This window comes from Mesoplodon mirus (assembly GCF_964341445.2).
Source record: "Mesoplodon mirus genome assembly, chromosome: 3".
NCBI classification, from domain to species: domain Eukaryota; kingdom Metazoa; phylum Chordata; class Mammalia; order Artiodactyla; family Ziphiidae; genus Mesoplodon; species Mesoplodon mirus.
This window is the reverse complement of record NC_138978.1, coordinates 97,578,133-97,596,586: the sequence shown is the minus strand read 5'-3', so window position 1 is coordinate 97,596,586 and position 18,454 is coordinate 97,578,133. Positions and strand designations below refer to the sequence as shown.

General features: G+C 32.5%; 1 protein-coding gene across 2 annotated transcripts in view; it reads left to right on the top strand.

Moving 5' to 3' along the window:
* Nucleotides 1–18,454, top strand: part of COL11A1 (collagen type XI alpha 1 chain) — a 207,751-nt gene that overhangs the window by 94,654 nt on the left and 94,643 nt on the right. For both annotated transcript variants that reach the window (XM_082612439.1, XM_082612440.1), the window contains exons 25-31: nt 3,629–3,682; nt 4,767–4,811; nt 6,900–6,953; nt 7,034–7,078; nt 11,541–11,594; nt 13,231–13,338; nt 16,069–16,122. In XM_082612439.1, coding sequence (XP_082468565.1) covers nt 3,629–3,682; nt 4,767–4,811; nt 6,900–6,953; nt 7,034–7,078; nt 11,541–11,594; nt 13,231–13,338; nt 16,069–16,122 — 414 coding nt within the window. The remainder of the gene's footprint in view (nt 1–3,628; nt 3,683–4,766; nt 4,812–6,899; nt 6,954–7,033; nt 7,079–11,540; nt 11,595–13,230; nt 13,339–16,068; nt 16,123–18,454) is intronic.

Here is an 18,454-nt window from a genome sequence, read left to right as displayed (position 1 = left end):
AATTTTTTCTTATTTTTGTTGACTTCTATGAATATGTATTTTTTTAAATTAACAACTTTATTGGGGTTAATTTCATACCCTAAAAATTTACTCATTTTAAGTGTACAAGTCAATGATTTTTAGTAAATTTATAGAGTTGTGCCACAATCACATTTTTAGAATACTTATACCATCCCAGAAAGAAACCTTGTGTCAATTTGCACTCCCCATTTCACCCACAAAGCTAGACAACCACTGATCTACTTTCTATCTTTATAGATTTACCTTATCTGAACATCTCATGTGAACAAGATATAGGAATGAAATTAATATTTTAATTTAATCATATGAATGAATATAATATGTGACATTTGTGTTTGGCTTCATTTGGCATCATGTTTTTGAGGTTTATCCATATTGCAGCATGTATCAGCACTTTGCTCCTTTTTGTTGCCAAATAGTATTCCATTGAATGAATATACCACATTTTCTTTACTTATTCAGCAGTTGAGGGACATATGAGTTATGTACACTTTTCAGCTATTATGAATAGTGCTGCTATGAATATTTGTAAAAAGGTATTTGTGTAGACATGTTTTCATTTATTTTTGGTAGATACTTAGAAGTGGAATTGCTGGGTTATATGGTAAATTTATATTTAACATTTTAAGAAGTTTCCAATTGTTTTTCAAAGTGGTTGTACCATATTTCCTTCCTATCAGCAATTTATGAGGATTCTAGTTTATCTAGATTCTCAACAATACTAATATTGCTCCTTTTTTTGATTATGGTCATTTTTGTTGGTGTGAAATAGTATCTTATTGTTTTAATTGGCATTTCCCTAATCACTAGTGATGCTGAGCATATTTTGATGTGCTTATTGACCTTTTCTATATGTTCTTTGGTAAAATATATATTCAAGTCCATTGGTAACATTCTTACCAAGTTACTTATTATTAATGTTAAGAATTAGCATATCAAACTTAAATGATCTTTAAAGTACTTTTTCTCTGTGCATATTTTCCATATGTTTACAGTATTAGAGTGCTATTGGAAAATGGTTTATTTATTTAAGAGTTAGGTACCAAAGGTGATTTAAAATCTTTGCTTTAGATCAGAGATCTTAATCTGGACCATTCTTAACATTCAGATTAGCTCATCATAACCATAAATTGCACTTGAGGCATGTGCCTATTGAATTTTCTACAATAATTTTATCATCTCAGAACTGTATTCCTAGGAAGAATTTGCTTTTAAGGAAAGCTGTTATATCTGAATTCCCTTTGTTGAGCCACAGGTAAAATATAGAATCTGATTCACTGCACTTCTTGTGGTAGGAAGAGAGCTGTCTTTAAGCACAGGCCGCTTCTTTCTCTGCTTTGAATATATCCAGCTCTTGAGTCCAAAGACAGCCTCTTTCCATCAAAAGGAGAAAGAAACTCAAGAACATGAAGAAAATGCATTTTATTTGTAGTTTATTTTGGATCTATATTACTTTTATTTTCTTTATGATATACTGTGTTCTGTTTATTCTGGCTCAAGAGCCTTGTCTTTCAAAACTTGGTGAATAACGTTTTCAGTTGGATCATGCTATAATCTCACAATTAAATATAATTTAAATAATGTCATATATATTTTAATTCCCAATAACTTTTATATTTTTGTCCTAAGTTATCATAGCCTATGCTGTTATTATATTTGTGATAAAAGATTTTATAAAGTTCAAGCTAATTAACTAAAATGGATGACAACTATATTGCTTTTCTGACACGTTGATAACCTAAATATACTGTTAAGTCCGGTGATTTAATTTATGGCTTCAGAATTTACATCACATATGTTAATGGCTTTACAGAAAACAAATGGTATTGTATAACTATATGAGCTAAAGAAGAGAAAGAAAGACACGAAATATATATTAGTTAAAGCCAAGGACTTTGATGATATGGCTACAGATCTGGATTCATTTATATTGCTACTCTGTGTTGTATTAACATTAGTTAATTACTCAAGCTCTTTGATGCTGATATTTCATGGAATTGCTTGAGACTTAAAATGGATACTATACACATAAATATATATAATATATATATATTATATATTGCTTAACATAGTGCATAGAGGCACAATAAATTTTAACTATTTTATTAAAATCTAAAATATGGCATTCATTCATTTAACTTTGTTCCCATTCCTGTAGGGAGACACCAAGCAGTTAAGAAACCTGACAAAATATTTTACTGTCATGGAGCTTCCATTTTAAAAAAGATGGATTGATTTTAACTTGATTAAAAAAATCATCCTATAGTACAAGAGTTTTAGTATTTCTCATCTACCCTTAAATATATAGCAGCAATATAAAATCCATGTAGTATTGTACACAAGATCATTGTCTTAGAAATATATCTGCTGATAATAATAATTACTGGAATAGTTTTGCCTTTGTAATCTACATTTTGTTTTGAAGAAATAAGACTATTTCCTGAGAGCAAAAAAATGATTTGAGTGAAAGGCAAAATATTGCCATAAAAAAACAAGTTTTATAACAGTTGTTTCATAATGTTAGATTACTTAACTGTATATCACTTTGCAGAGTGGTGAAGGGAATTGAATCTTTTAAATCCTGTAAATGAGATGCAATTAAATCCAGTTATACAGTCCAGATTGTTCAATTTAAAGGTTATCTTTATTTGTGTGTATTGTTCCATAGTGATTTAAGTGAGACTTTCTTGTTAAGTGATTTAAGTGAGGCTTTCTAGTTAAATTTTGTACTATCCATGTATATGAATACAATGCTTTTTCTAAATACTTTCTAAGACTGGAAAAATCCTCCTACATCCAGCATCTAGGCTTGCTGATATATCCTTGCCCTTTTAATTGTTTCTAAATTCTGGCTAATGACTTGACCAGTAAGCAATAATGGTTTAGGCTCTGAAGACTTGATAAAGTTAATTATTCTAAGCAGAAAGCCAATTTTTCTCCCGATGAAGGGTCTACTTCTTGTAATAGTCATTCTTAGCATGTTCCAACCTTAACAATGATCAAATTAAATGAGATTTGAAGTCCCCTGTGATTAAACACAGACTAATCTGTTGAATAAATAGTTACTGAAGTACAGTTGATTTACAATGCTGTATTAATTTCTACTGTACAGCAAAGTGATTTAGTTCATTCTTTTTCATATTCTTTTCCATTATTGTTTATCACAAGGTATTGAATATAGTTCCCTGTGAATTGGCACTTATTAACATCATTGATGGAAATAGCCAATATTTGCTTTCTCAATGATATAAATCAATGTATATTGATTGTATATTGACCTATATTGTTTTCCTTTTTATTCTATAAGTTCCAGTTTATTGTGGTATGCAAAAACTAACTTGTTAATTTAAAAAGACACATTTAGGACTATTAAGCAGGATGAAAACTAGCATGTCTTTGACAGATGTTAAATTTGGTTTTCATCTATCTTTATATACCATTTCTTCTACATAATATGTTAAAAAGTATTCAGATGATTTTTGCTTATAGATGAAAGCCAGTGACTCAAGTTAAGAATTTTATTGGCTGTATATTACTATGTACAAAGTCAGACTTTTCATTATTTTCAATTTTTAAACGAAAATATTATTTTTCTCTATTTGATTAGGGACCACAAGGAAAACCAGGGCTCGGAGGACTTCCTGGTGCTGATGGGCCTCCTGTAAGTAATAGTTACCTGGTCATTAAAATTTCTATATGTTATTTGCAAAAATAGATTTTACGTGTGCTTTAGAAGTGATTGTAAGAATTCAGTAATAAAAGCAGTCAAGCCAATAATTAAACATTGATCTCTCTAAAATGTTATTTCATCATGCCACTTCCATATTGCAAACTCTTTAAGGAGCTCCCAGTGGGCTTTGGACCACTCTAGGCCAGAATCTCATATTTTCCTACCACTCACTTTTCTCTTAGCATGCTTTACATTTTCTATTGCTACACCTTTTGTTATGTCTTTTTCTTTTCATAGAAAACACTTTTCCATTCTCTCTTCCTTTTCAAAGAACATGTTTCTTGAGAGTCCAGGTGAAATTCCTCACCTTTTGTAAGTTTCCTCAGACATCTTACATGAAAATTCCTCTGCCTTTCTAGAAATATAGCAATGTTTATTATATCTTATCACATAGTAATAAATAATGTAATTATGTAATCTCCACAGTTGTTATTTTTTTCTCTTCAAACTATTTACTCAGAGCTAGGGTACAAAAATTTTCATTCTGCAACTACTTGTTTTCATTGAGTATAGTTGTTGTGGAGCTGTATGATTTTATGCAATATTTAGTGACTCTCAATAACTTGATTACAAACACCATTAGTATTTATGATGTTGCTATATTTTAAAATATCCCATCCACATATTTTAGTTGCTTTTTAAAGATGTGTGTATGGTTATTTGATCAATATGCAAAATAGAAGTTAGATTGAAACACCTTTATGTAAGACTCTAAATGAGACTGGGGTTGAATTGTTGATGAATAATATGTGTTATGTGCTTTTCCCAAGCTCTCACTCAAGTATATTATGTAGCTGATGAAACTTATACCTATGCAATATAAACTAACTATTTTTCTTTCCAAATGCCACAGTTTCCAGTGTTATTTAAAGCCATATACACTGATGCAAAATGTGCAATATATTTTGAAACATAAAGAGTAGAACCTCAACAGATGGGAAAAAAGGGAAAAATTTCATAGTATAAATTACCATTAATATTGCATCTCACCAGTCTATATTTTTGTTAAATGTAGGGTCATCCTGGAAAAGAAGGCCAGTCTGGAGAAAAGGGTTCTCTGGTATGTTACAAAATATCCATTTAAATATTGTCACCTTATCCTCTAGAGAAAATGCCTTACTTTGATCATTTGATCATTTCTACAATATATGTGTGTGTGTGTGTGTGTGTGTGTGTGTGTATGTATATATATACATCATATTCTTCGATGATCATTTAGGGATATGAATATTGGAAACTAAGTGCCAGAAAGTAGTTACTCTCTACCTGTAATATGTCTTTACTTTCAAAATAATTTTTGCTAACATTTAGACACAAATCATGTTTCTATAGTTACTTTTTATTTAGGGTATAAAAAAGATGTGTCTTAGATAACTTTTAATTTTGCATTGGCAATTTGATCAATTAGACTAGCATTCTCTGTTTTTTCAAAAATATTCTCATGATAAGAAATAAATCCACATTCTGCCTATGCAGTATATGTGGAATAAATGACCATAGTAATAATAATGAAATTGGACAAGAACTACTGAATATCATTAAAGTGTTTGTCACTTGAATTTTATCTATACTTACTACTTTCTGATAACCTTTACATAAGAGGAGACTAAATTGTAAGAGCAACGATTATCAAAATATCTAAATAAAATATCAAAGTAAAAGCTTTCAATGTTAATATTATTTTGGATTACAGTAGCAGGGTAAGATCATTTTTATTTAGAGTTGCTAATTTTGGACTCATTAAAATAGTCAACATTACTATTATATATTATATACGATTGTATATTATACTTTATTTCCTTTAGGTAGACTAGTGAAATGAAGCCAGCCATGGAAAATATATAATTTTGATCATATTCTTGATGATGTGAATGCAATAAATTTTTTTAACATCTTTTATTGGAGTATAATTGCTTTACAATGGTGTGTTAGTTTCTGCTTTATAACAAAGTGAATCAGTTATACATATACATATATCTCCATATCTCTTCCCTCTTGTATCTCCCTCCCTCCCAACCTCCTTATCCCAGCCAACTAGGTGGTCACAAAACACCGAGCTGAACTCCCTGTGCTATGCAGCTGCTTCCCACTCGTTATCTATTTTACATTTGGTAGTGTATATATGTCCATGTCACTCTCTCACTTTGTCCCAGCTTACCCTTCCCCCTCCCCATGTCCTCAAGCCCATTCTCTATGTCTGCATCTTTATTCCTGTCCTACTCCTAGGTTCTTCAGAACCATTTTTTTTTTAGATCCATATATATGTGTTACCATACGGTATTTATTTTTCTCTTTCTGACTTACTTCACTCTGTATGACAGACTCTAGGTCCATCCACCTCACTACCAATAACTCAATTTCATTTCTTTTTATGGCTGTGTAATATTACATTGCATATATGTGCCACATCTTCTTTATCCATTCATCTGTCGATGGACACTTAGGTTGCTTCCATGTCCTGGCTATTGTAAATAGAGCTGCAATGAACACTGTGGTGCATGACTCTTTTTGAATTATGGTTTTCTCAGAGTGTATGCCCAGTAGTGGGATTGCTGGGTCATATGTTATTTCTGTTTTTAGTTTTTTAAGGAACCTCCATACTGTTCTCCATAGTGGTTATATAAATTTACATTCCCACCAACAGTGCAAGAGGGTTCCCTTTTCTCCACACCCTCTCCAGCATTTATCGTTTGTAAATTTTTTGATGATAGCCATTCTGACTGGTGTGAGGTGATACCTCATTGTAGTTTTGATTTGGAATGCAATAAATTTAATGCTAATTTTTGGTTAGAAATTATTTATCCTTTTGGCTAATCTATAATTGTTTATTTTAGACATTGAGGACATCAGATTTTTTTCAGACTTAGAAAAGCAGTTATTAATTATATAATTATTTATATTATTTCACACATTCATAATATTTATCTTACTTTTTGCATGAATATATGTTTGGAGTAGGTAAGGCTCATCACATGATTTGTTCATGATATCTGACTTTAGACACAAATGATAAAGTACCAAAGAAATCTTTACCAGAAGTAGGAAAAATACCATGTTCTTATAGATTATTTGGTAAAATTATAGTATGTTGTGAGTGAGGGGCACTTTCAGTTCATTATGTATTTAAATTGCAATGGGTCTTTTTCAGGGTCCTCCTGGCCCACAGGGTCCCATTGGCTACCCTGGTCCCCGAGGAGTAAAGGTAAATATTATTTTTTCCTACATTAGTTAATTTCAATGTAAAATATTATAGTTATTTAATCCTTCTAATTTATTCCATAGGGAGCAGATGGTGTCAGAGGTCTCAAGGGCTCTAAAGGTGAAAAGGTAAAACATAATTTATTTAGGTGATTTTAATTGCTATATACCTATTGTATAAAAAATTTAAATTTGTTGAACAGATATTCCATTTCTCAAATATATTGAGTGATAACTTATGTACAAAACAATGCAAGTCTAATTTTGTAGTCTATATCCTGGAAACTTTAGAAGTCTTATATCCTCAGGTGAGGACTAAATTATTAAAAAAAAAGGTATGTCATAAATACAATCAATCTTGCATCTCTTTTTTTCTTACATGTGTTTAACTTTTCTAAATTATAAGGTTGGCCTTATGATTGGTTTTTTATGCTTGGATTGGATCCAGTTATACGCATAACAGAAGAATGTTTATTCCAGTTTTTTCTCTACTAAAATCCCCAAATTTTATAAATTGAAATGAAGTGCAAAATATGAAAGTTAGAAGTAACATGAATCAACTGGAGAAAGAGGAAGTCTTCATATGTGATACTGCATGCACAGCAAAAGCTTTAATAAGAAGGAAATTAAGATTAAAGCCAAGTAAAGGTGGCTGAAAGAATGTGAACTCTTTTAAAGAGTGCTTATAGTTTAATTTGATAAAGAAAACAGAATTGAGATTTTTTACATGTAAATGTTTAACATTAAATGTGGAGCCCCCAAATCTTTTGATGACTGTGTTCAAATGGAATAACATTACTCAGAATCAGTATTGCATTAATTCTTACTATATTTCATTTTATAAAACAAAGTATAAAATGTTGGTAGATATGGTGAGAAATATATGCAATACACATTTTGATTTCAAGGATAACTGTTTATTCCCACAGTCATAATATTATCAAAAACACCTTGAATAGATTTGATATTAGTAAGGAATAGATAACAAGAAGGGATGGACTTATTATATACATTATATTTTATTTTTCTGAAAAGAATAAATAGGTTACATACTGAGGCATTGTCAAAGTATGCAACTATATTGACAATTCTACTGTGTGAAAAAATGTCATGCATTTTAAATTAACTCAGCTACTTTGATTTGAATCCCAATTCATCTTGGTCATCACAGATGAACTTCAGGGTATAGTGTCATACTGAGCTAGCACAGTGGTAGTTTGTACAGTGTTGAACTTGCAATTACTTGCAAATTCCTTAAGCAAAAAAATATATTGTCTCAGTTGGAATTTGGAATCTCAGTTTTTATTGGTAATACATTTAAATATCAATTCAAATTGTTTCTCTGGAATTAGTGCCCACGAAGGATTTTTAGGGAACGCAGTGTTTAAAGGAAAGGCATTTAATTGGGGTGGGAAAGTTGTGAACTTTGTGGAAAGAGGGGTAGTAGCAAATGACAAAGGAAAATAAAATTATAGATGATGAGATATATGTGAGGAAAAACCTACTCAGGAAAAAAAAATAAATGTATATTGCTTATATGTAGGAAAACAATTTGAGATTATTGGTTATTTTGTTTTTCTGAGTATATATTATAATTGACCCTTTATCTCATAAGAGATGAAGAAGGAAGTTGAAATTATTTTCCTTTATGAATAACAATATTAATTAATTAACCAAAGGTGAAATACCAAGTTAGTACCCTAACTAGAATAAAATTCTCCATTGTTTAGACTAAATTTGTTCCTTAGAACCTAAGCAACATAATCCAGTTAACCAAGTGGCACAGGTGAATTCCTTTTTTACATGTTTTCTAAAAATCTGTCTACTTTTTAAAAATGTTAATTCAGACTTGATAATTTAAGGACTGGAAAGCTTAGTAGCTTGAAAGTGTTATTTGTTTAAAAAATGTCACTTATTGTAAGGATATTCTTAATAACTTGAGTCATCTAATTTATTTTTTAATTGCAAATGTATTGAAAACAAAATTTTGACATAAATATCATCTAGTCTACTATATGCTCTCTTAAAAAACAAATCTCGGGCCTCCCTGGTGGCGCAGTGGTTGAGAGTCCGCCTGCCGATGCAGGGGATACGGGTTCGTGCCCCGGTCTGGGAGGATCCCATATGCCGCGGAGCGGCTGGGCCCGTGAGCCATGGCCGCTGGGCCTGTGCGTCCGGAGCCTGTGCTCCGCAACGGGAGAGGCCACAGCAGTGAGAGGCCCGCGTACAGCAAAAAAAAAAAAAAAAAAAAAAAAAAAACAAATCTCTCCCGGACAAAATATCCTAAAAACTGTTACTGATTTTAGACATAGAGTGCAGTATTTTTTTTAACTAAACTTGGCAACTGTGTAATTACCTTTCTCTCTAGGGAGAAAGTATTGAAGACACCAGTCAATAGGAAGTTAAGTGGTCATTTTCAGCTTTTAAGCCTCTGCTATTGCACAGTTGCATTCAGTGCAGAGAGAATCCTAATTCCACAAAGCTACTTTGTGGCCAGAAAGTTGAAAATGTTATGCTTGTGTCAAAACTTTTAGACCTGTCAGAATTCTTATGTTTAGATAGGATATCAGATTGGATTCCTTTTCCAAGTCTAAGTCTCATATATCCATCATAACCTGATATTTTCTGGACTTTAGCATACTTACCAAACTAGCACTGAGGCAAAGATGATTCCAAATGTACATTTAATAAAAGTTTATTAAATATCATGATTTTCGAGGGTCAAAATGTACTAGGCACTGGAGATTCAGAGGTTAATTCGGCATGATTCTTGGTTTTGACTATTTAGTAGAAAGAAAGAGACCTATGATCTATTAAGTGCAGGATGTTATCTTATAATACTAAATGTTCAGTGGGGCACACAGGACAAAGAGGTTAATTTTAAGGGGGAAAGATTGAGGTCATGGAAAACTTCATAGCAGAATCATGAACTAACTCCTAAAAGAAGAGGAAAGTATCACCAGGTAGACAGAGAAGGTAAAGGATTTGCAGATGTGTGTGTATGTGTAAGTAGTCAACCAATGCAAGAATTACAAATGGAAATACAGGTAATTCAGTTTTTCTAAAATCAGTCCCAGTGTGTTGGATAGAAGTAGAGAGGGGATTTAAGACCAAAGATAAGACTATAGAGGTGAACAAAGCCTAGATCATGGTAGGAAGGAGAGGGGGGTTGGCAGCTTATATTCATCATTAGCACTTTGGAACCACTGAAGTATTTTAAAGCAAAAACTGATGTGATCAGTTTTATGTTTTGTAGAGGTCAGTTGGCAGCAGGATGTGGATGTGAAGGAACTAATCTTCTCAGCTCTGTTCTCAGACTTGGCCTGACATGACTTTTTCTCGAACTCTGCAAGTCAATTAATGCTATTGAATACATGAATACTTATTCTCCAACTACTAATTGAGGTACCCCTCAAATCTCCAAAGTCACTTCTTGCCTCACCAGAACAAGCACCAGCACAACACATCATCATCATTATCATCATCCTCATGTCTTTCTTCTCTAAACACCCATTCTATTCCATCTGTACCAAAATTAATACAAATCATTGGTAAAACAAAAACTTCAAACTACTCCACAATACTCTGAACAGAGTTATTGCTCAATTAATGCTATTGAATACATGAATGATTATTCCTTAGGAATTTAAATTTTTTTCTTGAAATTAAGAGACAGGAAGGTTATTGATGAAGCTTATCTTAAAAGTCTGCATATAGGGCCTCCCTGGTGGCGCGGTGGTTGAGAGTCCGCCTGCCGATGCAGGGGATACGGGTTTGTGCCCCGGTCTGGGAGGATCCCATATGCCGCGGAGCGGCTGGGCCCGTGAGCCATGGCCGCTGGGCCTGCGCATCCGGAGCCTGTGCTCCGCAACGGGATAGGCCACAACAGTGAGAGGCCCGCGTACCGCAAAAAAAGAAAAAAAAAAAAAAAAAAAGTCTGCATATAGTAAAAATGACAGGAAATATTTTCATAGTCAAAATTTCTCCTCTCTTTGCTAAACAATGCCCAGTTTTCAGCATCATTTGTTTGTGCATATGATGTGACGATAAGCAATCTATACTATTTACACGTTAAGGATAATATTAATTTGCTTATTCTTCACCTGAAGAGAGATTGTAATTAGAGAACAAGTTGAGTCAGAAGACATTTATCTAAAGCACAGTAGACAAAATGAATGATATAAAATTCTTAGTTATATATCAGTGAATTAAAGACAATTTATTTGGTTGTCCAGAGTTCTTATAATCCAAAGTTAATATAATTAATTAAATTTTTACTTTTTCTTTGTTCAAATAACATAGGATACATGTTGTTATAAGAAAATGGTTATCCCCCCCCCCCATAAGATAGAGAAGATTCAATGGACACATTTGTGAAAACTTTTCTGGTAACTTAGAAGCATTAATTATGGGAAAATGGGAGAATACTGGGGATAAAGGGTTAAAATAGGGAAGAGGAGGTTTCACAACTAAGGTACATATTTCTCAGAACAATTTTTCCTAATTACCAGTTCTCATAATTTGTATAGCCATATTTTAGATTCATAGAAACAATTGATTAAACACTTATTTTAATACTTATACTTTTTAGGGTGAAGATGGTTTTCCAGGATTCAAAGGGGACATGGGTCTTAAAGGTGACAGAGTAAGTAGAAAGAAATTTGCACTAATACATACATTTGTATGTTTATTCTTATAATTAAATATTGCAAACACAGGATAAATAAAAATGTACTACCTGTGATATTTTTCACTTCCATTTTTATATGATGATTAGGTGTTTAATTTTTGCAGAGATAATATAGTATCAGTTGTTTTTTAGATGTTATGTTAAATCTCTATATGTCCCAGAATATCCATAGTTATATATATATATATAATATATATACATAATATATAGTATATTATATATATGGTATTATTGTTTACAGATATTTTCTAAAATGATGATCAAATTGTTTTATATAATTAATTCAATAGATTTGTTTTAAATTTTGTTCACATATAGTGAGCTATGCTGCATGGAAACTGTATCTGCAACTTTTATGAATGTTCACTATATAGTTGTCTTGAATTTTTAAATGTAGAAATAGTACACTGTTTTTCTGTTAATGAGTACCTTGAAAACAAAATTGTGTCACCTAAAGTAAATTAAATTTTATTGGGAAGATTTATTTTATAACTAGCATAATAGTATCTAATAAATTTAAGCAAAAAATGATACTATAGAATACTGATTTTCCTAAAATGCATAGAAAGCCTGTGTCCGGGATAGGGGCAATAACTTACACATTCCAGTTCCTAATACCTGAAATGCGAAAGCCAAGTTTAAAACAGAGACATTTTTCTTGTGCTCCAAACGGTGATTTCTAAAGTTGGTATCATCTGGGAGGAACATTTATATTCCTTATTACCCTGATAAGTTCTCAGGCTGGTGCCCTGTAAAGTTAGACTGACACAAGACAGATGAACAAGAGAAAAGTAAACAGAAGTTTGCTAGCATATGTATCATGATTATATATGGGAACACTCATGATGAGTAACTAAAAAGAGTGGTTACAACTGGGGCTTGTATAGCATTTTAGCAAAGGAACAATAAATTTTGAGCAGGAAAAGGACTTCGAGTTTCTAGTACTGTAAATTGTGGGAAGGCTATGGGAATATGGGAAACTAATGGTATATAAATGCTAGTTGTAAAGTTTGTTGCATAGGTAGATTCCACTGGTGCCTGCTTCTGTCTCTGGACTGGTAAGGGTTTAGTTATCACTAGTGATTAATTTTTGTCCTTTCTAGTAGAGAGGGGAGGAAAGACACCTTTGCAAATTTGTGTCCTGCTTTTAAGCAAGTATGGGGTGGGTAGAGAACATTTTTTGTATCTGCTTCTTTTCAATTGCCTTCAGTTCAAAATAATCCTTATGCCAAAGTGGCATATTTTGGTGTAGCAACCTACAGTTCAGCCAACCTACAGTGTCTAATTTTGATTCTTATTTATTTTTTCTCTCCCTCTCTCTTTCTGCAACATAATGTATTAAAATTAATTTAATGTGATACATGGCACCATAGGGCTTCTGTAGTTTTTCAACTTTCAGACTGCATTGAGTAGTTTATTTATTAATGGAAAGATTGATGAAATCAAATACTTTCAAGCCTCTTTGTCATATGTAATATGTGAGTAAACAAACCAAGAGTTGAAGAATATAACTTTTTGATAGACTATAATTTCTGCCATTCAGTCTCCAAGGTATTTTAAATTACAAGAATGTTGTTACTCTGTGTTTCAGGGGGAAGTTGGTCAAGTAGGTCCAAGAGGAGAAGATGGCCCTGAAGGCCCCAAAGGTCGATCAGGTCCCACCGGAGACCCCGGTCCTGCTGGTCAAGCAGGAGAGAAGGTTAGGGAGCAACTTTATATTCACAGGTCCTCTTGTAGATGATGCTTCACTGTGATTTTAGGGTGTTTTTAATCACCTGTGATGTAAATCTAAAGGGTTTTATTGAATTTCAATTTTTTGAATTTCAGTTTCATATCCATATTACTACTTAGAAGTATAATCATGAGACGGGTACATTTATCCTCTTTCACTCTTCCTTATTTTCTAGTCCCTTCTGCTTCCATTGGCCATGTAGAATCAACCACTCTTAATGCTCTTCAATATTAAAAGTGCACAATTTGAGTGTGATTAATGAAGCCTGAAAGAACCAATCAAAGATAGTCTACTTATTATTTTCAAACAACTTGAATCATCTTTGGCCCTCAAACTAAAATATCCTTTTTTTCACTCTTTCCACATAAACATATATTTTTACAGGATAAATGTTTTTAAAAATACTGATGTTCAGGCCAAACTTGAAAAGGTTTTAATTTTAATCTGGGGTTAACTCAAGCATCTCTATGTTTTAAAATATCCCCAGATAATATTAATATTCATTGCTTTAAGAGCCACTGGGCTATATGCATTATGTCAAAAATATTTGCAATCATTATACTTACGTTTAGATAGGATATTAGGCAACATTAAAATTATACCTTCATAGAATATTTAGTGATATTGTAAAAGTCTTATAATGAACCTGAAGTTAAATTAAGACAAAACTAGAAATATATATGACAAGTGCTTTCTGATTATGTACCCTGAAGGAAAATATAAATAATAATTATCTCTAGGTGATACAAATCAAATGATTTCCTTTTTTTTGTAAATATGACTATTCTCCAGTTTTTATAGTGAGCATGCCATTATTCTATAAATATGGAAATTCCATGCTATGTAAGAAAATTGTCATCTCTGCCCCTTACTATCCTGTCCCACAAGGAAAATATATAAGGATTATATAAGAATTGTGACTAGACAAATAAAAATCATTTCCTCATGTCATTATGAGTCATCTGCTATAGTAGTTCTTCTACAGTTTCATACTCTTAGTTGTGGTTTGTAAACTGATGAATAATGTCATTGTGTTTAGGCAATGGAGGGAAAAGATAAGGTTGGGGGAATAAGGGCTTACAAGGCCTATGACTCTTCTACTTAAAGTGCTCACTTGCCAATAGTTAAGGATACTCTAGGACCTTCCTCTTTTCTCAACCCCACTATATTCTGTTAAACGGTCCCACAAACTATTCTGAGGCATCAGGACTTTACCCCACAGTGCTTCATCTTTCCCCTTTCATTAGAATTTTCCCTTTTATTGAAGTTGCTTATCACCACACTGAAAATACAAAGAAATTTTCTGTCTGGATTTATTTTTAAATGACTCTAAAATGAATGAATTTACATTCTAATGTAGTATTAACATAGACTACAAAAGTTTTCTAATAATTAGAGAATTTCATTAACCTTGAAATCAGTAGCATAAAACCAGCTGTGATAACTTACTCTATCCAAGGGGATATCATTATAAGTATGCTTCTTAAGCCTTGTTTGAATGCTTTCCATGTGAAGACTGCTTACCTATGCAGTGTTGATCATGAATCAGACAAATGTTTAGTTCAACCTATAATAATAAGGTCATAAACTATATTTCTAATTTCTTGCCTTGCTTCATCCAGTAAAATATTTATTTTTTCATAAAATCCTGCTCATCTATTAATGTTTTATATATAGTAATTTGAACTTGTTTGTTTTTATTCTTATTTCATTAAATGCACATGGGAAATAATGATACTATGTGTCTGTTAATGTTTAAGACTTTGATAAATAATATTTTATATATGAAATGTGCTTTCATAAGTTCTTAAGGAAAATGTCACAGTAAAATTCCACAAACATATTTTACTCAATTCATTTATTTTAATTTTATTTTCTCTCTACTCATGTTTTTAATTTAATGCTTTGTTCAAGAGGCCAATTTTGTTAGTTTAGCATTTTAAACCTCTTAGTATTTGTTATATCTTCGGGCTTCACTGTAATCTATCATGTTTCAACACTTTCAGATTGAGAGGTAATCTCATTGAACTGGAAGAAAATAGCTGCATATTCAAGTTCCCACCTGTAGGAATTAACACTCCACAAAAATCATTATTTAGCTATATCTCTCACCATTTAGTATTTATTAACCCAATTTATTCAGACATTTGAATAAAAGAAGAAACTTTGCTCAAAATTCAGGTTCAAATTTCTTAGTATAGTTATTTAAACTTTCCATACTCAGCAAAAAAACGTTAACTTATGATTGCTTGCTTTATATTTACAGTGAGAAATGAAATAATTTTATCAAATAGATTACCTTTAGTTGGAATGATAAGATCTACATGCAGTTCTAACTACATCCATTAATTTTAAATAGTATTTAATGTTCATAAAACTTAGGTGATTTCTTAGCATATTCTTTAGCTCACAAACAGTCTAGAATTCTTTTTACTCAGTGTTCTATGTCACTAAAGAAGGCACTATCACTTAGACAACAGAGGTTAAGTTAGTGAACATTATAACATTAGCAACATTATTTTCCCTATTCAAATTAAGAAATATAATGAAAGTAAAGAATGGCAAAAACTTGCAAATCTTCATTTCAAATGTGCAAATATGTGGTTCTAACTTCTAGAAAAATGACTAAAATCATCATTTAAACTTAATTCATCTTAGAATTGATCAGTATTATTATTATTATTATTTTAACTTTAGGGGAAACTTGGTGTTCCAGGATTACCAGGATATCCAGGAAGACAAGGTCCAAAGGTAAAGTAATTAGCTTGATTTTTACAGTTTATCAACCTTTTGTAGATACACTTAAAATTAATCATCTATGGTTACCTTTCAGTTTGTAATATAGAGATGATGAATCCTTAAAATATATTCTTATAAGGGAAAGTCAGAGGCAGTGTGGGCACCTGGAGTGCAGAGAGTTCAGAGATCCTAGGTGCTTTTGGATTGGAGTATTTTAGAGACAGACTCATGAAAGGAAGGCACAGTCAGCCACTTCTTTGTCAGTGGAATAAGGACTATTCCAGGGCAGTATGTTAATATATATAGAAGCTTTAAGTGATGGATAATAGCTTTTGATTTCCTTTCTGGTACCCTGAAGGTTTGAATTACCACTTATATTTTTTTAAAAGAATGATTCTTCTTTCATCCTCTTTATTTTCCCTCATTTCCACAGAACTTGTTTCCTAGGGCTACTGTAACAAATCACCACAAACTTGGTGACTTAAAACAATGGAAATTGACTTTGTTACAGTTCTGGAGGCCAGAAGTCTAAAATCGAGGTGTCAGCAGGCCCATGCTCCCTCCAAAAGCCCTGTGGGAGAATCTGTCCTGGCCTCTTCGATCTTCTGGTGGCCCCAGGCACTTTTTGGCTTGTGTGCAATCTCCGACCCCTTCTCCACACGGATTTTTGTCTGTGTCTGTATCTTCTCTTCTTATAAAGACACTTGTCATTGGATTTAAAGACCACTTGGATAATTCAGGATATTCTCATTTCAAAATCCTTAACTTAATCACATCTACAAAGACCACTTTTTCCAAATAAAGTAATATTTGCAGATTCTAGAACACTTGGATATTAGATATATCTTTTGCAGGGGCACCATTCAACCCATGCACTCAATGCACTCAAATTTCATTTTTGACTATTTGAAATATACATATTTTAAGCAAAAAGATGTTTTAAAAATACATGTTTACCTTGGTGTACTAATTTTCCTTGAGCTAATTATAAAACTTTGCTAAGGATGCATTTGATGTATTGACTAGTTACATTAAATGGTTAAATGATTTAATATGGAAATTTTGGTTCTTAATATTAAGGTAATTATATGCACATGAGATTATCTATCTATTTATCTATCTATTATTTAGCTACCTATATATTTGTCATCTATCTGTCCCTGTTTGATCCATTCAGGCTAGACAGGTTTAGTATATAAGAATACATCCTGGGCTTCCCTGGTGGCGCAGTGGTTGAGAGTCTGCCTGCCGATGCAGGGGACACGGGTTCGTGCCCCGGTCCGGGAAGATCCCAGATGCCACGGAGCGGCTAGGCCCGTGAGCCATAGCCGGTGAGCCTGCGCGTCCGGAGCCTGTGCTCTACAACGGGAGAGGCCACAACAGTGAGAAGCCCGCGTACCGCAAAAATAAATAAATAAATAAATAATTACCTCCTGGCTGGGTATAATAATCCCCAAGTATATATTTCTTAATAAGTTTCACAGATAAACAATGAGAGACAAAAATACCCTCCCTCCTGACTAATGTGCACTGCATGCACTTGTGACTTATCATCATGTGACAACAGTATTTTAGGCTTGCTAAGTGGTTTTGTCCTATAATATTTCACTGAATTTCTAGAATATATTTCCTTGTATGCTAGGAGGTAATTGAGCCTTTCTAAAATAAGATTCATTTAATCTATGATTTTAAAATAATGCAAGCATCATTCATATGTTTCTGCCTACATTTAGAACACTGATTAATAATTTTTACCTTTTAAATACTGTCTCTAATACATTGTCCTGTCACCTAGTTACCTGTCTTTCAAATGTCAGGCATTTTAACAAGTGCTTTGAGTAAAAGAAGATATTTACTTCATAACCCACAACTTTAAACTATTCTTAGATTATTTGGTAATTTTTTTTTATCTAATTACTAAATTGAATTGCAATGTGGTAGTGTTTAGATTTAAAAATGGAAAACTTTTTTTACATGTTACATGAATGAGTACAATTTTCTACTAACTCTTTATTTGACATTTTTATCTTTTTCTGTTTTCCCAAGTCAATCCTCTATTCAATATTCATTGACTTATTTTTATTTACAAAAAGGACCAGAATGACTAGAGAGAAATATTTCTTTTTTTTTATTAGTTTCTGCTTTATAACACAGTGAATCAGTCATACATATACATCTGTTCCCACATCCCTTCCCTCATGCATCTCCCTCCCTCCCACCCTCCCCATCCCACCCATCCAGGAGGTCACAAAGCACCAAGATGATCTCCCTGTGCTCTGCAGCTGCTTCCCACTATCTATCTACCTTACGTTTGGTAGTGTATATATGTCCATGCCTCTCTTTC